Genomic DNA, 27,497 nt, shown 5'->3' on the forward strand with positions numbered 1-27,497 from the left:
TTTTATAGGATATGAATTATATCTTGATAGAAGAAGGGAAAAAACTAAAAAGAGTATAGAGTAGTAGGGGGAATACAATTTGCTGTATAAGCTGTAATAACTTGTAACAGTCAAGTTAATGGAACAGAAATAAAATTCCAGAATGGTAAGGAAAGGGCCTCCTGAAGAAAGGCCCTACCTGATCATAAAGTATTGCCTTTTGATATACTTTTAATTAGTTTATATTTTATATAAACTAATTGGGTTTTCCCATGTGTGATTTTTTTTTATACCGTAAGTATACCAGCTGCCCCACCTTTATTTCCTTTAGATAATTGGTAATTGAATTTAAGGGAGGTAAAAACATGCCCAAGTTCTATATAAAGCTAATGTGTCTCCAACTCAAGCTTAAGGGTAAAGAGAGAAGAAACCCACGGTCCCTGTGAAGAAATAACTTTAGGGCCAATAGTAGTTCTCAACTAACCAGGAGCTGTGCTGCCTTCCTAAGACACATTGGGAAACATCTAGGGGCATATTTGGTTGTCCCAGACTGGGCTGTGGGGAAGTGGTATTGGCGTTTATCACCAAGGGGCCAGTGATTCCAAATGCTCTTCACGGCACTGGACAGCTTTAACCCAAGAATTGTCTACAAATGCCAATAGCAGTCTTCCTAAGAAACACTGGCAATGGTTGACTGAAATTTTGCAGAATGTCCCCCTTTGGAAGATGGAGCAGTGATAGAAATCTTAGAATGGTAATTTAGAAGTGCTACTGGACAAGAGAACCAGTTCCAAACTCAGATTTGGCTCCTTGCTGCACAAAAATCGATACTGGAGAGACAAGTGATGCTGGGAAAGGAAAAATTCCTTTATTCAGGAAGCTGGCAGCCTGGAAAGATGAGACTAGTATGTCTCAAAGATCATCTTCCCTATTCAGGGGAAACTGGAGGATTTTAAAAGGGAAGGCATAGGAATGGGGAGGGGGCTTGCATGCAGGAGGAGCCAGTGCCTAGCAGGTACTCCTGAGTCAACATGAGCTTGAACAAATGTGCTGGCATCAGGGCAGCTGTTTTTGAATGTAGTCAGGCCTTATCTTCTGAGAAAGTGGAGTCCTTCGTGCCTCAAGGCCAGTGGTCTGCAAATCTCAAAGAAAGTCAAGTCTGCTACAGATCAAGGGGCTTAGGTCAGGAAGCAAAGAGTACCTAAGCTTGAAGCAATTTAATCCTTAAGACCAACCGAGTGTTGTTATGAAGGAGGGTACAGGATGAAAGGAAGTCTCTGGGCCCCACATTTTCCCTAGGAGCAGATAGATCAGGGCCTAAGAATCAAAGAGCCGTGTGACCTCCTGGGCTGGGGTGGTGGAGGCAGGGTTAGTGAAAGATTCTAAGAGGCAAGTGAGTCTCCAGGGGATGCCCAAGCAGCACCGTCAGTGACTTCCATGAGACAATTACTCAGTTTTCCTCTTACATTTCTGTTAGCTATATTCCCTTTAAGTCCTACTTAATATAGAAGCTAAAGTGAATCAGTGAGCAGTGGTTAAGGGCACAGCCTTAGAAACTAGAAGAAGAACCAGTGGGGTGCCTGGATGGCTCTGTTGGTTAAACCTCCAACTCTTGGTTTGTGGTCAGGTCGTGAGCTCAGGGTCATGATATCGAGCTCCGTGTCTGGCTCTGTGCTCAGCACAGTCTGCCTGAGTTTCTCTCTCCCTCTTCCTCTGCTCCTCCCTGCCCCTCTAAAACGAATAAATAAATCTTTAAAAAAAGAAACTAGAAGAACCAGGGAGTTCAAGTCCTGGTTCCTCCATTGGAGTTACTTAGCCTTCCTGGGCACTGGTTTAGTTTCCTCAGCTGTGAAATAACTTTTAAATTTGCCTTGTCTCTTTTGAAAGTGTCATCGTGATTTTGCATCTGAGATTTTTCTACCGTGCAAATAATTGACAGTTTTTAGAACTGCTGTGATAGGAATAGTTAAGGCAGACCTTGAGACTGTCTTCACCTCAGCCCCAAATACTTCCAGGTGAGCAAGAGTTTGAGATATTGTCCTAACAGTGGTTCAGATATAGCACCACTAGCTTGAGAGAATGCCATGTTAATTTAGATTAATATGAATCAACATAATCTTCCATTCAGTTACAGTAGATTATATATAGTAGTATCTTATCAGGAGATAAGGCTGGCTGGTAGTCGACTTGGTAATATTTAGAGATATAATAACTGAAACGAAAAGGAAAGAAGCATTTACTGAACCTGGCACTGTGCTCACTGTACTACATACTTTCTGTGCCTTGAAGGGAATCAGTACTGAGAGCTTCTATAATTACTATCAGGATAGTCTTTGAAAACATAGTTTGTATGTGATCTCATTTACCTGATACTATATAAACACTTGTTTAAGAGATCTTTAAGATAGAGACACCTGGGTGGCTCAGCCATTGATCACCTGCCTTCAGCTCAGGGCGTGATCCCAGGTCCTGGGATCAAGTCTCACATCGGGCTCCTTGCGAGGAGCCTGCTTCTCCCTCTGTGTATGTCTTTGCCTCTCTCTCTGTGTCTCTCATGAATAAATAAATAAAATCTTTAAAAAAATCTTTAAGATACAGTCTCATTGTAGATTTCAGTGGAGACATATGCTTAACATAGGCAAAGCAAACACAGAATGTCTGAGTTTATTCCATTTTTTTGAAAAAGCTTTTGAAGAGAAAAACCACTAGCATGAAACATAGTTCCTCCTACTCTGAAGTATAATCCAACCAAAGTAAAATGTTAGAAAAACTAACTTTCCAATAGCAAAAATGAGACATTTGGACAGATGATTAAGCTAAAAGATTGTTAAGTTCAGTTCTTAGACATACAGAATTAAAGAGATATGTGAAATATCCACAGTGTAATGTGTTTGAAAGTATAAATTAGGACAAGTTCATGGGTAGTATTTTTCCATATTTTATCCTGCCTTATGGCCCTTACTTCATGGTTAATGCTGAAAACTAATTGAAACCATTCTTAGGGCTACCTGTTTTGTTTGGGGGACCCTCAGTAAAGAAGGCCTGTATCTGCTTTGAGATTATGACCTTTAACAAGAAGAGGGGGGAGAGACATTCTTGAATTTCAGATTCTTCCAGCTCATTATAATTAATTGGAAAGTATAAGTCTGAAGAGTAGCAGTAATTTTATTTTATTTTTCCCAGGAAAGCAGATTATATCAGCATATCCAGGAAATCTAAGAAGATTAGGAGCTGTATAATGGAGTATGATGTGAGTTAGGGGATCAACTCTGGCTGAACATCATTTATGTTTGTGTCCTTTCTTTTGAAAGATTTCATTTAACACTGGAAATGTTATTTTTGAAGTTGCAGATTCAAACACATTTTGTTGATTATGTTATAAATTATAAAATCTCATCAGCTAAATTGACAATTATATTGCTATTTAAGTATGTGACTACATGCTATATTTTTTGGAGCATAAGTTCTGAGTAGTTAGCACAAATGCCATTTAAGACAAAATATCTGCTGTCCTTTGCATCCCTTTAGTTTGTACATAGGTCTTATCCTGTTTTTTTTTTAACTAGTCCTAGGACCTTAGAAAATTTGTAGCTCATAGAACACTATCTGTTCTGATTGACAACCTGTCTGGGAGGGCTAATGAAATTTTGAGTAATTATCCAGTAGTTCCTTCATATGTTAAGCTTACATGGCTGAGAATCCTGAGGAATGTGGATTAAGACTTGATAAAAACGTCGTCTTAGAGAATATCTGAAATGCAATTGGTTCAGCTTCACATATTTGACATTGGTTAATGAATATAGCCCCAAATCTATTTTGTAAAAGTGATTCAAAGTTATTAATAATAGGTTGTCAATAGGTAATTATGATGCCCCTTGTTTTTAGGTTTTCTGTTTTCTTAAAAGTATTAGATCTAATGATGCCATCACAATCTATTGATCCTTCATTACTTTATAAGCATAAAATTTATTGCAAAGAAGTTAAGGACTAAAAATGACCTATTAAAGTTATCTTTTACATTTTCTGAGAAATAAATTATGTATTCCTGCTTCCTTTTCTTTCTTTCTTTTATGCCAGGCTGTAGATTTTTTTGAAGAGATTCTAAAAATGGTTTAATTCTAACCATATTGAAGAACTCCACAAACACACAGCCATAGAGTGAGGTTTAGTTGTAAGGGTCAAGAGAATCAGTATAGAGGTTTTCTCAAAATTGCTTTGATGCTTTTTATCATCCTTAAAAGTAAAGATTTATGTTGGGGATCCCCAGGTGGCTCAGCGGTTTTGCGCCTGCCTTTGGCCCAGGGCGCAATCCTGGAGACCCAGGATCGAGATCCGGGATCGAGTTCCGCGTCGGGCTCCTGGCATGGAGCCTGCTTCTCCCTCTGCCTGTGTCTCTGCTTCTCTCTCTCTCTCTCTCTCTCTATGTCTATCATAAATGAATAAATAAATAAATCTTTAAAAAAAAAAGATTTACGTTTAAGAAGTAGAGAAGGATCCTGACCTATTCTATTACCATCTGTGTTCGTAAAAGGATAAAGACATTTTAAGTTAGGGGGTATTTTTGTGAACAAGACTAAGCCTTCTTTTTACACTTTGCTTTTTTTTTTTTAAGATTTTATTTATTTATTCATTAGAGACATGGAGAGAGGCCTAGGCAGAGGGAGAAGCAGGCTCCATGCTGGGAGCCCGATGTGGGACTCGATCTCAGGACTCCAGGATCACGCCCTGGGCTGAAGGCAGTTGCTTAACCACTAACCACTGAGCCACCCATGTGTCCCTACACTTGTTTTAAATCCCTATTAGAGGGGTACCTGGCTGGCTCACTTGATGGAACATGTGACTCTTGATCTTGGAGTCCTGAGTTTGAGCCCGATGTTGGTGTAAAGATTACTTTAAAAAAAGAAAAAGAGGGCAGCCTGGGTGGCTCAGCGGTTTAACTGAAAGGAAAACTGTTCAGCAAGAATGGGGATGTGTAAGTTGGAGATTTTAAATGCCCGTTCCCACTGTCTTCAGGTTGTGCTACGCAAGAGTCATCTTAGATTATTTTCTTCCAGGACTCTTCTTGTCAAGGAGCAGGTGGTGATGAATAGGGAGACTGAAACTTTTCACTTCCTCTCATTAAAGAAAACTTGGTTAGAATGATATAGAAATTGGAAAAGTTAAGGTCTACCTCCTTAAGATTTCTTCTTTTCCATGATTCCTCCTTAATTTTTCTTGATGTTCTTCGAATGAGAAAAAAAATTTTTTAATTGGTTTGTGATGAGAAAAAGGTCACACGTTGCAAAATAATAAAGTGGGTGCAGAAAAAAGTAAGATATACTAATATGCAGGTGTAACACTCAGTGTTCTAAAAATGATCTTTAATGAGTTATCAATTGTATACAGTATAACTCACCAATTTTAAGTGTATAATTCCATGAGTTTTTTTTATTATTTTTATTATTTTTAATTTTTTTATTCATGAGAGACACAGAGAAAGAGGCAGAGACACAGGCAGAGGGAGAAGCAGGCTTCATGCAGGGAGCCTGAGGTGGGACTCGATCCCGGGTATCCAGGATCACACCCCAGGCGAAAGGTGGAGCTAAACCGCTGAGCCACTGGGGATGCCCAATTCCATGAGTTTTGACAAATGTATGCAGTCTGGTAACGATACCACAATAGAAGGATAGAATGTTTTTGTCACCCCCCAAAAGTTCCCTTGTACCCCTTTGTTGTCAGTCCTCTCTCTCCACTCCCTGGCAATCACTCATCTATTTTCTGTATCTATACCTATGTCTTTTTTTAGAATATCCTACAAACAAATGTGCGCAGTCTGTAGTCTTCTGTGGCTAGCTTATTTCATGTAACATAATGCTTTTGAGATTCATCAGCATTGTTGCATGTATCCATTGTTTGTTCCTCTTTATTTCCTTTCTCCCTTTATCATGTTTCCTCCACCTTTCTCAGTGTATGGAGGATAATTAGCATTTTGTGCCTCCTTGTCTGCCAATACTCTGTTATTTCTGGTATGTCTCTGTTGATTGACTTATCTCCTGGTTGGTGGGTCGTATTTTCCTGTTTCTTTAAATGCTTAGAATTTTTTATTGTATGCCAGATGATGTAAATTTTACATTATCAGGGGCCTGCACTTTGTCGTATTCCTTTATTTAGGTAGTGTTGGACTTTGTTATTAGTATCAGTTGGATCAAAAAAAGAAAGAAAAAAAAAAGAATCAGTTGGATCATGGGGCGGCCCTGGTGGCACAGTGGTTTGGCACCGCCTGCAGCCCGGGGTGTGATCCTGGAGACCCGGGATTGAGTCCTACTTCGGGTTCCCTGCATGGAGCCTGCTTCTCCCTCTCCCTGTGTCTCTGCTTCTCTCTCTGTGTCTCAATAAATAAACAAAATCTTTTAAAAAAATAAATAAGAATCAGTTGGATCCTTTCCAGACTTGCTTTTAAGGTTTGTTAGAGTGGATCCACAGCAACTTTTAGTCTAGGGCTAATTTCACTCCCCAGCTAAGTGTGATTCTGAGGTCTTTAATTTGGGGAGGTGAAAATATGGTCAGCTCCACATGAGCACCAGAAACTGTTCACTGCTTTCTGGTGGCTCTTTCCCCAGGCCCTGGAGGTTTCTTCTCATGCAGGGCAGATGACACTTTGCCAAATGCTCAAGAGGACCCTTCCTCAGAGCCTCCCCCCCCCCCCCCCCCGCCTCCACCTCTCCCTTTGCACCTCTCTCCTCTCCTGTTTGCTCCCAACAAATCCTAGCCACCTTAGCATCCTCAGCTCCCATCTCCGGTATCCTCACCTGACCAGGCTAGGTTCCTCTCCCTGAGCAGAAGCCTGGGACCTGCCTCTAGCAGTCACGGAGCAATCCAGAGGCTCATGTCTGGTCTTCCTCGTCTCCAGCACAGTTCTGTGCTGCCAATGACCTGGTGTTTGAAAACCATTTTATGTACATTTTCTTTTATGTGCTTTGTCTAATTTTTTGTTGATTACAGCAGAAAGGTAAATCTGGTCCTGGGTAGTCTATCCTGGCCAGAAGTAGAAGTCTCACTTTCTAAATGTAGAATAAGCATGTACTGGTATTTGTGGAGAAAAACTTGGGCACAGGGGCTCATCAGTTCTCAGCGTACCTAAATGTAATATACTTTAATGTCTGCTTTGTTATTTTAAGACAAGTGTCATCACTGAAGTGGCATTCTTCAGCATTCACAGTAAGCCAGTCTAAACTTGAGTATTATTCTCTGGTCCACTTGAAATTATTTGCACAAACTATTAACTTGGGGTTATTTGTAACAGACTTATCTAGGGTATCTTTTCATCAATGAATGGATGGGTTGGTATTCTTTTTTTTTTTTTTTTTTTTGATGGGTTGGTATTCTAAAGGACATTTGTTAACCACCTGTATTTCTGATCGACGGGATTAACTTATCTTTTGAATTGTATGATATATGTATTTTTTAAAATGTGAATTTCTTGACTCTCTAATGTATGTGAAAAAACAACTGCAACCTTTTCTTGTTTGTGAGTATTCGTGGCTGAAAAGACCTTGTAACAGTTGTTAGTCCTTTGCAAGCTGATGTTTTGAATTTAGGCTTATCTTTAGAACAGAACAATTGTTTGGACCTCTGTTCATAGACTGACCTACCATAATGTCAAAAACCAGTCCAAATATTTAGCAGTTTCAGAAAATTTTGTTTAAGATCTTATTTATTTGAGACCACATGAGAGAGAGGAAAGCAGGGGGAGGGGCAGAGCGAGAGGGAGAAGCAGACTCCTTTCTGAGCAGGGAGCTCGATTCCAGGACCCTGGCATCAGGACCTGAGCCAGAGGCAGATGCCAAACTGACTAAGCCACCCAGGCACCCTGAGAAATGTTTGTTTTAATACATTTGTATTTTAGGGATGAACAAATTAGGATTAAAAATATGATTTTACATTATTATGGATACACTGTTGTCTGATAGAGGTTTCAGGGAAATGGTGACATAAAATCAAACTCTGAAGAGGAGAATTTTTTTTTTTTAATTTTTTTTTATTTATTTATGATAGGCACACAGTGAGAGAGAGAGAGAGGCAGAGACACAGGCAGAGGGAGAAGCAGGCTCCATGCACCGAGAGCCCGACGCGGGACTCGATCCCGGGTCTCCAGGATCGCGTCCTGGGCCAAAGGCAGGCGCTAAACCGCTGCGCCACCCAGGGATCCCCTGAAGAGGAGAATTTGAAGCTCTAAATGGCTCTAGATCTGATCTTATTTGTAAAATTATTTGCAGTGCAGTTCATTGGAATGAATATTGAAGTCCAGAAAGTTAGGTCCTAGTCTCAGCTGTGCCTTATTACTTACTGTGTGACGCTAGGCCAGTCACCACCTTTGTGAGAGTTGCCTAATCAAATAAAGAGAACAGTGAATATTTTACCTACTGTGAAGGAATGGTAGAATGTTAAATGAGGTGTATTGATGAGAATGTTTGAAGATGCTAATGTGTCACGAAAATACTAATAGTTAAACTTAACTTTGTACATTATTACAAAATCTGCCAGGGCAGCCCAGGTGGCACAGCGGTTTAGCGCCGCCTGCAGCCCGGGGCGTGATCTGGAGACCCTGGATCGAGTCCCACGTTGGACTCTCTGTGTGGAGCCTGCTTCTCCCTCTGCCTGTGTCTCTGCCTCTCTCTCTCTCTCTCTCTCTCTCTCTCTCTCTCTCTCTCTCTCTGCATCTCTATGAATAAATAAAATCTTTTAAAAAAAATCAATCTGCCAATAATACCTACTGTGACAGAATACAAAGCAAGATTTATTTTTATATTTCATACAGTTTGTTCTGTGAAAATATTTTATGTTAGAAATGCATAACCAGGGAAGCAGGGGTAGCTCAGCGGTTTAGCGCCGCCTTCAGCCCAGGGCCTGATCCTCGGGACCCGGGATCGAGTCCCATGTTGGGCTTCCTGCATAGAGCCTGCTTCTCCCTCTTTCTGTGTCTCTGCTTCTGTGTGTGTGTGTGTGTCTCTCTCATGAATAAATAAATAAAAGCTTAAAAAAAAAAAGACATGCAGAACCAAACATAGGACTGGCTGATAGAATGGAGATAGAGGAGATTGCTGTCTTTTCTCCACTCCTTTTTTTTTTTTTTTTAAGATTTTATTTATTTACTCATAGAGAGAGGCAGAGACACAGGCAGAGGGAGAAGCAGGCTCCATGCAGGGAGTCCGACGCAGGACTCAATCCCAGGTCTCCAGGATCACACCCCGGGCTGCATGCGGCGCTAAACCGCTGTGCCATTGGGGCTGCCCCACTCCTTTTGTCTTAATATTATTTTTATTTTCCTCCTCATGATTTTCCAGGCAAACAGTGTATACAGCAGTTAGCTGAAAACACCAGGTATTTCAGGAGACGTCTGAAAGAGATGGGCTTCATCATCTATGGAAATGAAGATTCTCCAGTGGTGCCATTGATGCTCTACATGCCAGCCAAAATTGGGTATGTTCTATTGCAGATTACAGACTGTCCTCTGATTAGTCTTAAGGTTCCTGTGATATTAGACTCGGGCTTATGTATTTTGTTAGGAAAAAGTGTCTTGGCCTCATTATGTTAACCTTCATTTGCTAGAAATTCCATAGATTAAATAGTGGATTCCAGTTTTTAAAATATGTTAGCTTATTAGTCTTTCATTAAACAAACATTGAGTTTAATGCTCTCTTCTAGGAGATTGTGATAGATCAGTGGACAGAGCACAGTAAAAATACCGGTCCCTATGGAGCTTATGTTCTAATGAGGCAGGAGTCAGACAAACATAATAAATAAGTTATGTATTTGTATTACATGTTATGGGGAGAAGTAGAGCAGGTTATGGGGGATTGAGAGGGCCCCATGGGCAGGCAGATGACAGTATTAAATGGGGTGGTGGGGGGTGAGCCTATGGAAAGGGAAGGTAACATCTGAGCTTGAAGGAGCAGAGTTAGCCATGTGGAGAAAAGTTCCGTGCAAAGGCCATAACACAGGAACATATTTAGCTGATTGAGGAATAGCAAGAAGGCGAGTGGAGCTGAAATGCAGTGCCCGAGGGAGAGTAGTGAGCTCTAAGGTTAGGGCATGTTATTGCATGGCTTCCCAAGGTGCAGATTACACCAGTTTCTTTGGTTTGTGCAACTAGTGTATAATGGAAAGCTTTGCCCTAGAATAGCTTCCAATGTATTTGAGAAGTCCAGACGTATAATGGAACCAGAAGACATTTGAAAAGTAATATGAAGTGAGCAAATACAGTTCTTTGCAAAATAATTGTATGAAAACTGCATCAGAAATGTCAAAGAGGGACACCTGGGTGGCTCAGTGGTTGAGTGTCTGCCTTTGGTTCAGGGTGTGATCCTGGGTCCTGGGCCAAGTCCTGTGTCAGGCTCACTGCAGAGAGCCTGCTTCTCCTTCTGCCTATGTCTCTGCCCCTCTCTGTGTGTCTCTCATGAATAAATAAACTAAATAAATCTTAAAAATAAATAAATTAAAAAATAAAAAATGTAAAATAGGGGCGCCTGGGTGGCTCAATCAGTTAAGCATCTACCTTCAGCTCAGTTCTTGATCATGGGATTGAGCCCCACTTCCAGCTCCCTGCTTGACAGGAAACATGCTTTTTCCCTCTCCCACTTGCCCTGCTTGTGTTCTCTATCAAATAAATAAAATCTTTAAAAAAAAAAAAAAGTTATCTGCTTAGTGTAGACTCAGTAAAACTACAACAACAAAAACACATCTTTTCAGATTTGTGAATTTTGACTGGATCTTTTTTTTTTTTTTACTGGATCTTAAATATAAAATTGGATAAGGATTGTTTCTCAGGTTTAATTGAACTCATTAAAGGAGCAAATATTTTTATTCATCTTTGAATTCCCAGTGCCCACCAGAGTCCCTGGCACTTAGAGGGCACTCAGTAAATGTTTATTAAAATGGATATATAGGAGAGAATATTAAAGCAGGGAACCTAGAAGTAGTAAGAAGGCAGAAAATGGGGAAAAGGTGGACACTGAGAGAAAAAGAGTTGAGTTTTCAATAGGAAGTCATATGCGTGTTTGGCATCATAGCCTTCAGAGGGAGTGGAAAAAATGAACCAAAGCAGAGGTGTAGGATTTTCTCACTCTTCTTTAAATGTAATTATCATAAATAAACAAAGAGTTGTCTGGTCTGAAGGACTTAATCTAGAACTATTTCTTTGGAGGGGACTGTGTCTAACCAATTCTACACAGGTGAAACTGATTTTATACATTATAATAAAGATTTAGAGAGGTTAAGGTGAACAGGAATAAAGAACTAACTAGACCATTTGGGAGGGTGTCCTGAAGATACAGACCTTCCTCAGGGCCAGAGGAAGTACTAGAAAGAGTGGGGAAAGGCTGGCACTCATGTAATTATTTACTGGGATAACCAAAGCATGGGGTATTTCTTATTCTCAAACAAATGCTTTAAAATGCTAAAGGAAGGGGTGGGTACCTGGCTGGCTCAGTCAGAAGAGCATGCGACTCTTGATCTCATGGTTGAGTTCAAGCCCCATGTTGAGTGTAGAGATTAAATAAACTAAAAGTTAAAATGCTAAGGGAATAGTCAAGAAAGGAATATGGTAGGTCCCAACATAATTAGCAAATGAAATTTACGTGAAAGTTAGAATTGTGTTATTTAGACAAGATACAGATGTGCCACAGTTTGGCTTGGGGTGAAGAGTTAAACAAGATTTGTGTAGTCTGGGCTATCAGCTGAAGCCTGGGAATGAGTTTGCTTCACAGACACTAAAGGAAACCCTAAATACCAAAGGCAGCTTAACACTCAAGTTGATCAAAGAAATAAATAGCCTTTGGGATACCTGGCTGGCTCAGAGGAGCGTGTGACTGTTGATCTCAGGATGGTGAGTTCAAGTCTCACATTGGGTGTAGAGATCACCTAAATAAATACATAAACTTAGGAGAGAGAAAAGAAGTGCCTGGTCTGGAGGGCTAAAACTAGTTGGCCATTCTGCCAGTAGAAAGATATCCATGTTACAGTAGATCCTCTGCATTCTTCATCTTAAGAATTGTTTAAACTGCCAAACCTAATACTTTCAAAGACAGAGTTTTAAACTCAATTCATTTTGAAGCCTCTGAACCACTCTTATGTGTCAGGCAAACTTTAAGGCTATAACTGTAAATTAGTTTAGACAAGTCCTATTAAAAAGCAGTCTCTGACAACTATATTCTTTATCTTTGTGAAGGAAACCATTTGGGAGAAGATCACTTTAGGACTGAATTGAAGTTATTCATAACCTGGCAGTTATTTGGGGTTGTTTTTTTTTTTTTTTTTTAAGATTTATTTATCCGTTTTAGAATGAATGAGAGCAAGTGGGCTGGGGGGAAGGGGCAGGGGAGCAGAGGGAGAGGGAGATGAGCAGACTCCCCACTGAGCACAAAGCCCACTGCAATGCTGAGCTCATCCCAGGACCTTGAGATCATGACCTGAGCCCAAATCAAAAGTCAGTTGCCTAACCGACTGAGCCAGCAATTTTAACTTGAAAAGAAGTTAGAGGAAATTCCTAATAGAAGTCCCCAATGTCTTATCACCTAAGAGTTTAAATCATTCAGGACCACAAGACCTTCATGCTGTGGTTTATTACTCTTCCGGGTTTCTTTTTTTTCTTTTTTTTTTTTTAATTTTTATTTATTTATGATAGTCACACACAGAGAGAGAGACAGAGACAGAGACATAGGCAGAGGGAGAAGCAGGCTCCATGCACTGGGAGCCCGACATGGGATTCGATCCCGGGTCTCCAGGATCGCGCCCTGGGCCAAAGGCAGGCGCTAAACCGCTGCGCCACCCAGGGATCCCTCTTCCGGGTTTCTTTACCCTGTTTTCCCCTCACAGCGCCTTTGGACGGGAGATGCTGAAGCGGAATATCGGTGTAGTTGTGGTGGGATTTCCTGCTACTCCAATTATTGAGTCCAGAGCCAGGTTTTGCCTGTCAGCAGCTCATACCAAAGAAATCCTTGATACTGTAAGTAGATACTTTCACCTTGATATAAATATACCTGTATAAATATACATTTATATAAATATCAAATGAAATTGATCATCTGTTGATCCTGAAGTTCTTTGAGCATCTAAGATATTAACTGGTTAAATAGAGGACAGAGTATACAATGCTGCTTAAATCATTGCTGTTTACAAAAAAATTGCAAAGCCATTAGCATTGCCCACTAGACCTTGTGTTATTAGGGTTCTGAGGAGTTTCTGGCTTTATCTTGTTCCACTCTCTCCCTTATTATGGCCTCTACAACTGTATAACTCTCCTTGTTCTCTAGCTGTTTCTACTGTAAGCCTTCTTGTATGTTGTCTTGTCTCTGTAGAATATTCTCTCTTGAACCCCCTCTCTCTTTTGCCTGCCTGACTCCTACTGATTCTTCACATCTCCATTCAAAGGAAACTTGCCCAAGGGAATTCCTCAATCCTCTTGCTCGGTATTTCCTTGGAATCTTAAGATTCCCCCTTAGTAAATCCTTCCTACCTGGAATTATTTAATGGCAGTCATCTCCATTGTATAAAGCTTGAGAGCAGGGACTAAGTCTCTTTTGCTTTTCTATATCTCCAGAACCTACCTTGTAATAACGGCTCGTAGTAATCATAAGCACATGATAACAGCTCATAATTACAGAATCGAATTATGGTCTTAATTTATTCTTATCTTGTGATATTCTGTTAACATGCTATTATTTCGTATCTAAGACTTCAGACATGAAATAAGTAATTCTTTCTGGGAGTTTATTGAACTCTAGAACATAATATTTACATAAAATTATGGTTGATCTTGAACAATACCCGGAACGGGGTGCAGGGTGGTTAGGGGCACTAACACACACCCCCATCCCAGGGTCAAAAATCCACATGTAACTTTTGCCTCCCCCCAGACTTAAGTACTGCTGTCAACTGGAAGCCTCACTGATAACACAAACTGGCACTTAACATGTATTTTGTAAGTTAAAAGTATTATGTACTATATTCTTACAATAAAGCTAAAATAAATAAAATGTTATTAAGATCGTAAGGAAAAGACATTTATAGTACTGTATTTATTGAAAAAAAATCACATATAAGTGGACCCACACACAGTTCAAACCCTCGTCGTTCACGGGTCAGCTGCAGTTGCTAGAAGTATTCCATTAATTCATTGGAAAGCTAATCTTGAATATTATGAGTACATGTTTTTAAGAGTTCTTTGTAGCAATTTATTTGAAATTTTTAAATTTCTGAGCAGCTGAAGACTAATTCTTCTTCCCTATTTCTATATAACAAAATTTCCACAAGTATGAGTATTTTTTTTTTAATTTTTTTTTTTTATTTATTTATGATAGTCACACACAGAGATAGAGAGAGGCAAGGCAGAAACACAGGCAGAGGGAGAAGCAGGCTCCATGCACCAGGAGCCCGATGTGGGATTCGATCCCGGGTTTCCAGGATCGCGCCCTGGGCCAAAGGCAGGCGCTAAACCGCGGCGCCACCCAGGGTTCCCAAGTATGAGTATATTTTTAATCAAATTCCAATACTGGAAATTGGGTTCCGTTTATTATTGATACTTCTTTTTTCTTTATTTTGATTGTTCTTTTCAGATTTTTTCAATAGATTTTCCCATTCCTCAGAAATCTTACTGCCAAATTTCTGCATTGATTCTTTTTTAACCCTACTGATAACAGCTTTTCTTCCATTCTCTTCTATTTATGTTTAAAGTTTGACTTTCTTTGAAAAAAACATCTGTGTCATTATAAGCAATGGCTATAGTGATACACTGTGTCTTCTGAAAACAGCTTTGACTCTGGAGGACTATACACATTCATGAAAGAATTTAACCAAGATATTGAAGTAGATTTCTGTTGCCAATAAATATGTTTGCCAATTGAGAGTTCTCATCATTTTCATAAGATCCACTTACGGAATTGTTTGCTTTTGCTTCCCATTTAGTTTTTCTTAAAGCATAAAGTACATTTTTTTGAAAGCATAGATTTCTTGAAGTCATTTTGTCCTGCACTGTTTTATGGAGATAAACATGAGCATTATGAAGTACAAATGAATTTTTGTTTAGTAATGAACCATGTGACATGATTACATAGAAATGAAAATTCACACACAAAAACCAAAACCAATCTGCTAGAGCTAATAAATAAACATAATTAGCAAAGTTTCAGGGTTAAAGATCAATACAAAAATTAGTATGTTTCTATATGCCAGCAGTGAAGAAACAAGAATTAAGAAAATTTAATTTGTGCTAGCATTCAAAAGAATAAAATACCCAGGAATAAATTTAACCAAGGAGATGAAAGACTTGTATAGTGAAAACTATAAAACTATGTAGATCTAGTGCAATGCCTATCAAAATTCCAGTGGCCTTTTTAGCAGAAATGGAAAAGCTGATCCTTGAGTTCATATGGAACTGTAAGGGACCCCAAATAGCCAAAATAGTTCAGAGAGAGAAAGTCTAAGTTGGAGGAATCAGACTCCCCAGGATTGAAAATTACAACAAAGCTACGGCAATTGGGATGCCTGGGTGGCTCAGCAGTTGAGCGTCTGCCTTCTGCTCAAGGCGTGATCCTGGGATCCAGGATCGAGTCCCACATCGTGCTCCTTGCAGGGAGCCTGCTTCTCCCTCTGCCTGTGTCTCTGCCTCTCTCCTGTGCCTCTCTCCCTCTCTGTGTCTCTCCTGAATAAATAAATAAAATCTTAAACCCAAAGATACGGCAATTAAAGCAATGGTGGAAGAGGATTGAGAGTCCATAAATACACCCAAGCATCTATGGCTAATTGATTTTCTACAAGAGAGCCCAGACTAGTTAATGAGGAAAGAATAGTCTCTTCAACAAATGGTACCAGACAACTGGATCACCACAGGAAAAGGAATGAAGTTGGACCCCTACAACCCGGATGAATCTCGAGGACATTATGCTAAGTAAATGAAGCCAGGCATGAAAAACCACATTATGAAATGTCCAGAATAGGCAAATCCATGGGGTCAGAAACTAGATTGATGGTTGTCAGGGCCTGGGGAAGGCAGGGATGACGATGTGAGCGTGGGGTTTCTTTTTTGGGGTGATAATACGTTAAGATTAGATAAGAAGCACTGAATTGTACACTTTAAAAAGGTGACAGCCCTGGTGGCGCAGCGGTTTAGCGCTGCCTGCAGCCCAGGGCGTGATCCTGGAGACCCGGGATCAAGTCCCACGTCGGGCTTCCTGGGTGGTGCCTGCTTCTCCCTCTACCTGTGTCTCTGCCTCTCTCTCTCTCTCTCTCTCTAGCTGTGTCTCTATGAATAAATAAGTAAATAAAAAATCTTTAAATAAAATAAAATAAAAAATAAAAAGGTGACTTTAATGGCATATGAATTGTATCAAATAAAACTTTTTTAAAATGAGAAAGGCAGGGTTACCGATCAGCTCCAGGGACAGCTGTCCTAGAATATTGTTTTATTCAAGGACCAAACTCAACTCTATGATTTACATGTTTTTCCCTAAGAACCCATTTCACCCTATGATCCAGCAGTTGAGTATAGATGATTTGCTAACGGATGGTGATACTTATAACTGTCCCTTATTCCTCCCCTAACCAGGTGACCTACGTAACGGCAAACTAGCAGTTTCTAGTTACGGTTTTATGTAAATAAAACCTATTTATCTGAAATGTTTGGTGTAGGATCAGAGGAAATCATGGAATTTAGATCCCTTTGGCCACTGGGAGTTTTTTTCTGTCTATTCCTTTTCTTTTTTACATTGATGAAAAAAAATATTCTGAAGTCAGAATTCATAAATGTCTTTTAGTTGGTGATCTTAGTAAGTCATGTTGTTTTAAATTAACAAATCCTATATCAGAGGTCAGGGGGATAAATGACTAATGGGTTCTCCTAGCTGAAATTCAATCTTAAATTATTTCAGTTTTCTCAAGATACCACTGTTCTGAAAGCTGAGGACTGAGGTCCAGCTCTTAATTTGCTTTCTCTATTTTCCACATTTGGAATGAAGACTTTTTTTTTCTTCTGCTAGAATAAATAAGGGATACTATTTATTCGTGGGATTTTTCTCTCTAGAAACACTGATTTTTAAGTTAAATTTAGGGGCGCTTGGTGGCTCAGTCAGTTAAGCATCCAACTCTTGATTTTGGCTCAGGTCTTAATCTCAGGGTTGTGAGATTGAGCCCCACATCTGGCTCCACATTCAGTGGGGAGTCTGCTTGGGATTCTCTCTCTCCCTGCCCCTCTTCCTGCTCATACTCTCTCTTTCTCTCTGAAATAAATAAAAAATACAATCTTTTTAAAAATATAAATTTAAGAACAAGTAAATATACCTTTTACTAATATTTAGCTGACTCCCTTTTATGAAGTAGAAAGTGTATATTTTCATATGAAATTTTAACTGTAATAGTGGACAGAAGATGTGTGCGGCATGATGCGAATTTGGAGAGTCACACTTTGGCAGCTACTGCCCACCTTACCATTTCCTGGTCTAATGAGACGTCCTGTCTGCAAAGCTAAGGCCCTTCACCCCAAGTTTGTTACTGGATCCACTGGGTACCTACCATTCACAGGCACTTGGGGAGTGAATATGAGGGCTAGAGAGCATTCTGTGACATGCCTGAGGTGGTTTTAGTGAAAAGCCCAGAGCCTAGGATTACAGAATTTTTGTAGTCTTCTTTGGATTTCTCTGAGAAGTATCTGGGGCTTCAAGCTTCCATATCCTTTGGTTAGAGTGTTCCTAAGAAATCACAAACACATATCCACTTCCCATATTAGGGTCCTCTGTTCTGACTCTCTGTGCCATTTTTTGGAAAGGTTAACTGTGAACTGATTGATGTAGCAATCAGGAAGAGACTTTTCATAACTTGTTTTAATGTTTGAATTTTTTATGAAAAACAAAAGAGCAAATTTTTTAAAAGAAAAAGTTAAATTGAGATAGTTTTGACGGGAAGAAAAGATCTCTTCAAGATTAGTATTTTATTTTATTTTTTTTAATTTTTATTTTTTATTTATTTATGATAGAGAGAGAGAGAGGGAGAGGCAGAGACACAGGCAGAAGGAGAAGCAGGCTCCATGCGCCGGGAGCCCGACGTGGGACTCGATCCCGGGTCTCCAGGATCGCGCCCTGGGCCAAAGGCAGGCGCTAAACCGCTGCGCCACCCAGGGATCCCAAGATTAGGATTTTAGAGTTCAAACTCATGCCTGAGTTTAAGTCCTGGCTGTTTCCATTCTTGCTGCCTCATCTACTCTCTGTACGTTACTTACCCAGAGTCTCCTAACGGCTTCCCCTTTTTCTTACTAAGTCTGATCAGCAGTTCACTTTGGGAGCTCTCTTCATCTTGCATTTAGGAAGCATCTCAGCGCACACTTCCCATTGGTTTTCTTGTAGCATGATGATAGAATCAGCAAGTACTACAGTATGAGGGGACAAGTGACAGTGGTAGCCAGCCTGGCAAGTTCAGGGTGGATACTCCTCTACCAAGCGTGATGTACTTTGATGATTTATATACCCTTTATCCTGCATCACTGCTATTCACAACCCATTATTCATGACCAGCCTGACTTTCTTGCTCAAAAAGCGGGTCTTTCCGCAGCTGTCCTGTAGTTAGATCAGAGTTAATGCACTAGACACAAACAGTTCCACCAGAGGATAATCTTGCCGTGAACATTTTTAGGAAAATAAAGCACCAGGCATGCCTGTATCCTCTTGGCTCTGACTGACCTCTGCTTTTATATATTTTAGGCTTTAAAGGAGATAGACGAAGTTGGGGACCTATTGCAACTGAAGTATTCCCGTCATCGGTTGGTGCCTCTACTAGACAGGCCTTTTGATGAGACTACGTATGAAGAAACAGAAGACTGAGCCTTTTTGGTGCTCCCTTGGAGGAACTCACCCTCACTCAGTACAGTGTGTGGCCTTTCTGAGCCAGTTCCAGGAACCATACTTCTGTGGCCATCTCACATGAAAGACATTTCCTCAACTACTGATGGTGGCCACCTCGCTCTAAATGGCATTTTGTAAATAGTAAAAAAACAAACAAAAAAAAAAAAAACAAAAAACAAAAACTGCTTCACATTCTTCCTTTGCTACATTTCACCTTAAAAAAAAAAAAAAAAAAAGAGGTGACCCAGTCTACTTTTTTGTCCATTAAAAATGTTTTATTTTTTAACTCTTCTCCTTGTGAAATCACACTGACCCTAGCCTGGCCCTGGCTAACCACGTGGGCCATTACCTTCGCCCTGCCACCTGCAGACTTGGCCCCTCCAAAGCTCCCACTGGCCCCGGCACTGCAGCCTTGAGACTCATACAGCCCTCCTCCCCAAGGAGCAAGTGCCTTCCACTTACTTCCAATCCAGATCTCAGAGGCTACCAACCTTGGAATCCTTACTAAACCAGTCAACCAAAGTGTTCTCCCTTTCGTTTGAAGTTTAGCTGTTGAAGGAAAACAGTAAATACTAGCATTGCTAAAAACTGCCCCTCATCATGGAACTTCCCCTGGCCAGGAGCTGACCAAGGTTTGGTCTTGTTCTGGTCACCAGGTGATTTCTTCCTTCCCCATCAAATATCTATGATGATCACTGTCTGAGGGGAATGCCCAATTTCTGAGTTCTCTCCAAGCTTTAAACTAACACTTCCACCTGCCATTTAAAACACTTAAGTTGTTCATAAAGCACCCACATCCCACCTTGGTCAGACCTTCGTGGTGAAGCTGACTCACACCTCACTGCATGTCCTGTGTCCACAGCTGCTTAGCAGCTGAGCTGCAGTCCTGCAGGGGTGAGAGGGTTGGGGCAGTGTGCATAGAACTGGCAGGATGTCCATGCTTGGTTCTTACTGTTCCCTGCTTTTCAAAATTATGACAGCCTCAGCCTGGGTCTGGGTCCAGATTAGGATTTAAACTGATAAAGGAAAATGTTGGTAAATCCTCTGCTCAGAAATCATTTGCCATGTTCTATTTAAGGATTAAAGATATTAACTTACCCTTTTTAGAAGCTGACCTATTTAAATATTATTCTTCTGAGTGCTAGTTCTCTTTTACTCTTAACATCCTAAAACGATTCTAATCTGGCATCTGGGGTTTAGGGTTTCTTTTTTCTTTCTTTTTTCTCTCCCCCTGAGAAATTTTGAATACCTATGTCTTTGCCAAACTGGGATCCTCTAGTTTGACTCTTTTCATGCCAGGTAAGGGGACTTCTTTCAGAGAGCTTTATACTGCTTGACCAAAGAACAAATCTGAAAACCACCATGTTAAAGCTCTTCTTTTTTTCTGTTGACCAAAGCTTAAATGAAGAGAACTTTTGACTTTATTATACCCAAGATCAGCTTGTCTTCTAGTAGTTATCGAGTAATATGGGGGAAGGATCGGGCAAAAAATGGAACAACACTGTGTGAAAGTAGTTTTGCATGTCTCTGTTTTTGAGATCACTCCTTGTATTGGTAGAAATTATCAGTCCAAATTCTCCTGGGCTTCTTGTCATCAGCTGTGGTGTTTGTGCAGACACATGTAGTGGAGGATGGAAGCAACAGGATTGTTGGTGAAGTTTTGCTTTCATGTCTTAAGTCAGCTTTGGTCACTCTCAGCATCTGAGAGCTTTCAGCCTTTGAAATATTCCAAGGTTGTGTTTTGCTTTTTTAAAGAATAGAAAAGAGTAAATAAAAGAAGCAAGTAGAAATTCAGGGACTATTATTTAGCATACACAAGTTGAAGTAAAAAAGAGATTGTGGTAACTAAGTAGTCCTGTAGAAGAAATACATTGCTAACCTTTACATCTAGTTCCTCACCATAGAACCTCACTAGAACATCAGATAGCTTTCGCATTGCAGTTATTTGTCAAATGGTGTAGAGTTTGCAAAAGTCACAAACTTCAAGCAATGAACTTACCTGCTACTCTTTTTATTTTGACTTGCATGAAGTTGCTGCAATTTAAAATGTCAGTATGGGCATTTAAATACATACATATGTGTATATATATATATATTACTTTGCTGGTGCAAAGTTATGTCAGAATAGATGTTAAGTTACAAATTTATTTTGAAGAGACAAAACTGTGATCCACCCAGGACCTCTGCTTTCTAGAGGACAAAATGTTATACATGCTGGTTGTCTCTTCTTGGAAACTGTAAATAAATCTAGAGTCCAGTCATATCACAAGTATCATTATTTAACCAAGCACTTGGGGAAATACAGGTGTACAAAATTACAGTTATTGGCAATGAGTAGACGTAAGTGTTGTTTAGTGCATGGTTTAACACAGCCTGATTCACAAATCCGATGGGATGCAAACAGGAGTCAGCTAACGGTTACTACCAAAGGTGATAATCAGAGTCAACAGAGATGTGACTAATCCTTACCATTTTTTTCTCATCCCTCTTTCTATTTAGCATTGCCTTTATCCATTTCAGGTTTATAAGACCTTCTTCTGCAGATCACATCAGAAACCAGGACGTTTATACCCAGGAGACATCAGAATCACAAAGAATGGATCAAGAGGCATTGGCAGATTCTCCTCCCACCTTTATTTTAGAAGTTTTACCCTAGAACATGGCATACACTCTACGGCAAGTAAATATTGAAAGAGTATATTCAGGGATGGAGTCTTTGGAGCACTTTCACTTTTTGCTTTGCTCTGGAAAATTTCTTCCCTTTAAAAATCATCTTAGTTTCCAGAACCTCTCACCATACTGCTTGCTTGTTTGAGGAACTTGGCATCTTAGTCCTATGGTTACTGTCTTAAACTTTCTTGATATGGTGAGCACTTCAGATGGTCAAAACACGCTTCTTCCTGAAGCAGTCAGAAGGAATAGAAATATCCTATGACTGCTAAGGGCTGTGTGTTTGCTTAATGCCCTTTCGGAAGCCCAGGAATGGAATATTGTGCCAATGCTTTGTCTCTCATCATAATCCCCCCATCTAAGGGTATTCGGCCTTTCTTTCTGTAACTTCCAATTCTTGATTTTTAGAATTTCAACTCCAGAGAAAACCTATATGGTGGTGCTGTTTGGAGGATCACTAGATCAGATACCCTGTCATTGGACACTCAGCCTTACATTTCAGGAGTCAGGAAACTTCTTTCTTCCCTACTTGAGGGAGCCTTTATCTGAGTTTGTTATGACTAGTACAGTCTAGCTGAATTTTGTAGTATGCTTTGCTTCATTTCTGTTAGTGAAAACCAGGAGGAAAAATGGCTCACATGGAGAGATTTCCTGGCTCCTCAGGGAAGGGGAAAAAAGAGAGGCCATCTCCCACTATCTCCCTGTTTCTCCGCCTACCCTGTTCCCTTTCCTAATTGATGAGGCTCTCTGGCCCCTATTCATGCTGAATTGGGAAATAGCACAGGACTGCTAGTCGTGCCATAGGCAGTGAAGAAGAATTTGGGTAATTCTTGTAAGAATTTGTAGGGATGAGGCAAAGCTACCTACAGATGATTAAATACAACTGACTGGCTCTCGGTTCCCTTGTATAAAGAACTGCTGTGACCTAATTCCCAGGATGTTTTTCCTGGTGTTCTAGATAAGCCAAGATGGGCTTTAATCTCGCCTGACTCCAACCCGTGTGGTTAGCAAAGGGGAAAGAGCATAGTACTTTTCCTTCTGAATGTCTATCTTTGTAAAGATCAGAACTGTTAAGCCTTTCACACAGGTAAACTCAGCATAGACCAGAGGGGCCATGAAGAGGAAGTTAGGAAAATCAAATGATTCTTCTTGGCTATTGAGCTGCTACTTGCTTCAATGCAGCCTCAGAACCTAAAGAGATGCTGCTACCTGCTTAACATGGAAGCTCAGTGCCCAGCAGGCATCTTAATCTATTAAGTCAGTTAATCAAAATACCTTCCACAGGGAGAAAAGCAGATCTTACTCTCTCAGCTTTATCCACAGGAAATGTAGTGTTTAGGCTCCTACCCAATTACCATGTGCCCAGATATCCTAATTAGAAGGCTGGCTTCCTGCCTTACCATACAGAAGAAATGCTAGGACTAGCCAGTGATCCTTTTGCTTTTAATTGTATGGAAAACGTTGCCCCTTTTGTCATTTCCAGTGACTTCTGTCTTCCAAGCACCTTTTGCTATAGATTGAGTCTTTTGGGGGAGAGGGGGTGGCGGTGCAAAGGAGTTAGCTTGTGGATGGACTTACTGAGTATATTCTAGTTCTGTGAGTCTGGAGATATTCCCAGCCCACCCTTGGGAGTGGCTGGATGGGAGAGTTGTGGGCAATGTCTTGTTAACTACATAGTACACACAATGGATGGCCTTGAACTGTGACTCTTTGTGTATGATGAGTTCTAGTAAACTGACCCTAAAGAATGCAATGGTTCTTACACTGCGGTTATGCGTTTTTGATGAAGCAATACCCAAAGTTTTGTTCCTTTGGAGTTGTGGGGAAACTGAGTGAAAGGTAAAGATGAAATAGCACCCTGATGTGCTAGGTGATCTGCCTTGTTGCTATCTCCATGGATAAGTGATCCCTCCGTGCACCAGGAACCTTGAGTCCATTCAAAGTCTGCTTTTCCCAACAGTTCCTCAGGTTTCTTGTGTGAAGCTCCATCACCCCGCGTGGGCCTGCTAACAGAATATGGGACATATTCCTGACTGAGGTGGAGTCTTCACCTGATTTGTCTTCACCCTTCACATTAGGTCATGTCACCTCAGTGATGTTAAACCAATGGTTGGGTTGATAAAAAGCATCCTTGGTGGTTCTTTACAGGATCCTTGGTGAAATCACTGTGTCAGTTCAACCAGCATCAGCCAGCATGCCCACACAGTCTTGATGATCCCTCTCTGTATAATGGTAGCAAATGTTAAGAGAAGGGGGAAAGATAATAAGTATAGAGAAATTGTGTATGGGGAGCTGAGATCTTATTTTGTTGGCCTTTATTTTTACATTGACCAATTTGCCTGTAAACTGGACTTTGCAAGAGGTGCAATGATAATCCCTCTCCATTGCTGTGATGCTAATAACCTGAGAAAGTGAGAGGGGGAAATGTAAATTTAAAAATCTTAAATTTTAGTCATGTGTTAAAATGTCATCTTCTCTCTTTCTCCCTTACCCTCGCTTTCCTTCTTTGCCAGATGATTTATTTTTTTTTACCTTGTTGGATGACTGTGAATCTATAAATAATGGGATGGGCTAGGTGTATCAGTTTGTGACCACATGTTAAGAACTGAAGGGGAACTTCTCGAGATGACTTAAGAATCATCCCATGCAAATATATTGTTTTGCCCCAAATAAACTATTCAGAAAGCTAACTCTGCCTTTATTCATTCAACCAGTAAATATTGAGTGCTGTTTCCATGCCGGGCTCTGAACTGAGCATTACCAATACCAGCAAGAAACAAACAGTAAACAAATAAGCATATGGACACATATGTCATTTTACAAACTGGTGAGTGCTGTGAAGGAAAAATAAAGAACATGATAAAAACGTGTAACTAGTATGTGGTTTAGACAGAGGTGACAGAGAAAACTTTTCTAAGGCATGGAGGATCCAAAAGGAAATGTGGCTAATCCTCTGAACAAAGGGGAAGGTGAGAAAGGGGGCTGGCGAGGAGGGGGCAGAGGCTTACTTCTCTGGGCTGTCGGCGTGAGGAGTTGTCTTACACAGTGGAGAAAACCAGTGAAGGATTGCAAGTATTGGAAAAGATTGCTAGTTCGCTTTTATGGTAGACGATAGCAAATTGGTAAAAGGTATATGCAAATGCAAAGGACCTAAAATAGCCAAAACCATTTTGAAAGAGAAACTGTACTACCTGATTTCAAAGCTTTCTACCAAGACTGCATTTGGCATTAGAACAAATAGAACATAATAAGACATACAGAACAAATAAGACATCATAGTCCAGAAATAATGCTCGCTTCAGCAGCACATATACTAAAATTAGAATCATACAGAGAAGCATGGCCCCTATGCAAGGATGACACGCAAATTCATGAAGCGTTCCATATTTCTGAGAAACAATTGTTGAACCACTATATTGTACACCTGAAACTAATGTAACACTGTATGTTAACATACTAGAATAAACATAAAAATAGTCCAGAAATAGACCCACCACATGTATATGGTTAGCCGCTTTTTTTTTTTTTTTTAAGGATTTTATTTATTTATTTGAGAGAGCGTGGCAGAGGGAGAAGCAGGCTCCATGCCAGACTCGATCCCGGGACTCCAGGATCACGCCCTGGGCCAAAGGCAGGGGCTAAACCTTTGAGCCACCCAGGGATCCCTGATTTTTCTTTTTTAATTTATTTGGAAGAGAGAGCACAAGCAGGAGGAGAGGCAGGAGAAGCAGACTCCACCGAGTGGGGAGCCCCCCATGGGTCTTGATCCCAGGACCTGGAGGTGATCATGACCAGAGCCGAAGGCAGACACTCAACCATCTGAGCCACCCAGGTGTCCCTGGTTAGTTGATTTTTGACAAAGTGCCAAGTTAATTCAGCAGGGAAAGTACTGAGCTTCAAATGAGCTTCACTCTTTACCTAACATCATGTACAGTAATTAATTCAAACCATAGATCTGAACATAAAAATGATAAAACTTCCAAGAGAAAAATATAAAAGAAAATCTGTTTCTTTGGATTAGGAAACAATTTCTTAGAACACAAAAAGCATGGCTCAAGGGACGCCTGGGTGGCTCAGCGGTTGAGCACCCACCTTTGGCTCATGGCGTGATCCCAGATTCCTGGGTTTGAGTCCCACATTGGACTCCTTGCATGGAGCCTGCTTCTCCTCCCTCTGCCTGTATCTCTGCCTCTCTCTGTGTGTCTCTCATAAATAAATAAAACCTTAAAAAAAAAAAAGCATGGCTCAAAACTATTGCTAAGCTGTACTTTATCAAAATGAAAACGTTAAGACTCAATAAAAGGAAAATGCAAACTCCAGGCTAGGATAAAACATCCACAGTATATATCTAGCAAAGGCTTTCTATCCAGAGTATAGAAAGAACCCTTTAAACTCAGTAAAGCAAGACTATTCACTAAAAAAATAAGCAGAAGATTTGAATCTTCTTTAAAGATATTTTTTGGTGGGGAGTGGAGGTGCCCGGGTGGCTCAGTCAGTGAAATGTCTCCCTTCAGCTCAGGTCATGATCTTAGGGTCCTGGGATCGAGTCCCAAGTAGCACTGGGCTCCTGCTCAGCTGGGGGTCTATTTCTCCCTCTGCCCCTACGCAACCCCCCCCCATTCATGCTTGTGCTCTCTGTCAAACAAAACCTTTAAATTTTTTTAATTTTGTATTTTTAAAAGATTGTATCTATCTGAGAGGGCATACGTGTGCACATGTGCCAGGAGAAGAGCAGAGGGGGAGGGAGAGGGACAAGCAGAATGTGCTGAGCAGAGAGTCTGATGTGGAACTTCAATCCCGGGACCCTGAGACCATGACCTGAGCCTAAACTGAGTCAGATGCTCAACCAACTGAGCCACCCAGGTGCTTGCAAAGATTTAATTTTTAAGTAATCTCTACTCCCAACATGGGACTTGAATTCACAACCGTTAGATCAATAGTCGGGCACTCTGAGCCAGCCAGGTGACCCAGAAGATTTATTCATGAGAGAGACACAGAGAGAGGCAGAGACATAAGCAGAGGGAGAAGCAGGCTCCATGCAGGGAGCCGGACGTGGGACTCGATCCCCGGTCTCCAGGATCATGCCCTGGGCTGAAGGCAGGCGCTAAACCGCTGAGCCATCCAGGTGTCCTGACCCAGAAGATTTGAACAAGCTCCTCACAAAGGAAGATACACTAATGGCCAAAAAAGCACATAGAAAAATGTTCAACATCTCTGGTTGTCGGGGAATGCAAATTAAAACTACAATAAGACTCCACCACTCATCCACCCACTAGAATGGCTACATTTAAAAAGAATTACCAAAAAAATAAATGAAAAGTAAAAATAAAAATAAAAAGAATTACAATACCAAGTGTTGACAAAGATGTGGGAATGCAGAGTGCACAGCCATTTGAGAAAACAATTTGGCAGTTTTTTGGCAGCAGTTTCACTCACCTAAGAGAACTGAAAGCATGTGCACACTGGCACTTGAATATTCACAGATGCTTTATTCATAATAATCCTTAACTAGAAACAATCCAAATGCCACCACTGTGAATGGATAAGCAAGCTGTAGTATGTTGATGGAATTACTCAGCAGTGAAGAAGGAATGGCTGGTACCTACAACCATATGAATGAATCTTAACATGCTCAAATAAAGAAGCCAAACACAAAGGAATCCATAAGTAAAATTCTATTAGTATGGAAATCTAGAAAGGCAAAACTAACCTACAGTGATAGAGTGGAGAAGTGGTTGCTGGGAGCCAAGATTGGGGAGGTAGGAGTTAACTGGGTATAACAAGACTGTTAGAACATAATTCTCAAAAAATCATGACTCCATTACAGATATTTTTTTTAAAGACATTTATTTATTCAGAGAGAGCGAAAGAGAGGCAGAGACACAGGCAGAGAGAGAAGCAGGCTCCATGCAGGGAGCCTGACGTGGGACTCGATCCCGGGTCTCCAGGATCACACCCCAGGCTGCAGGCGGCGCTAAAGCACTG

At 40.6% G+C, this 27,497-nt stretch overlaps 1 protein-coding gene and 1 non-coding gene across 2 annotated transcripts in view; both read left to right on the forward strand.

Annotated features, from left to right (window-relative positions):
* The window catches only part of SPTLC2 (serine palmitoyltransferase long chain base subunit 2), a 111,017-nt gene extending 86,815 nt beyond the window's left edge, over window positions 1-24,202 (forward strand). Inside the window, exons 10-12 of the mRNA XM_055304090.1 lie at window positions 9,303-9,438; window positions 12,832-12,961; window positions 18,702-24,202. Coding sequence (XP_055160065.1) covers window positions 9,303-9,438; window positions 12,832-12,961; window positions 18,702-18,821 — 386 coding nt within the window. The 3' untranslated portion in view covers window positions 18,822-24,202. The remainder of the gene's footprint in view (window positions 1-9,302; window positions 9,439-12,831; window positions 12,962-18,701) is intronic.
* Window positions 24,203-24,801: 599 nt separating this feature from the next.
* Window positions 24,802-24,903, forward strand: LOC129496530 (U6 spliceosomal RNA). Its single transcript, XR_008661804.1, has one exon. It is a non-coding gene; the product is annotated as a U6 spliceosomal RNA (small nuclear RNA).
* The last annotated feature ends 2,594 nt before the right edge of the window (window positions 24,904-27,497 follow it).

Source organism: Nyctereutes procyonoides, unplaced genomic scaffold, assembly GCF_905146905.1.
Source record: "Nyctereutes procyonoides isolate TBG_1078 unplaced genomic scaffold, NYPRO_anot_genome, whole genome shotgun sequence".
Taxonomy (NCBI): domain Eukaryota; kingdom Metazoa; phylum Chordata; class Mammalia; order Carnivora; family Canidae; genus Nyctereutes; species Nyctereutes procyonoides.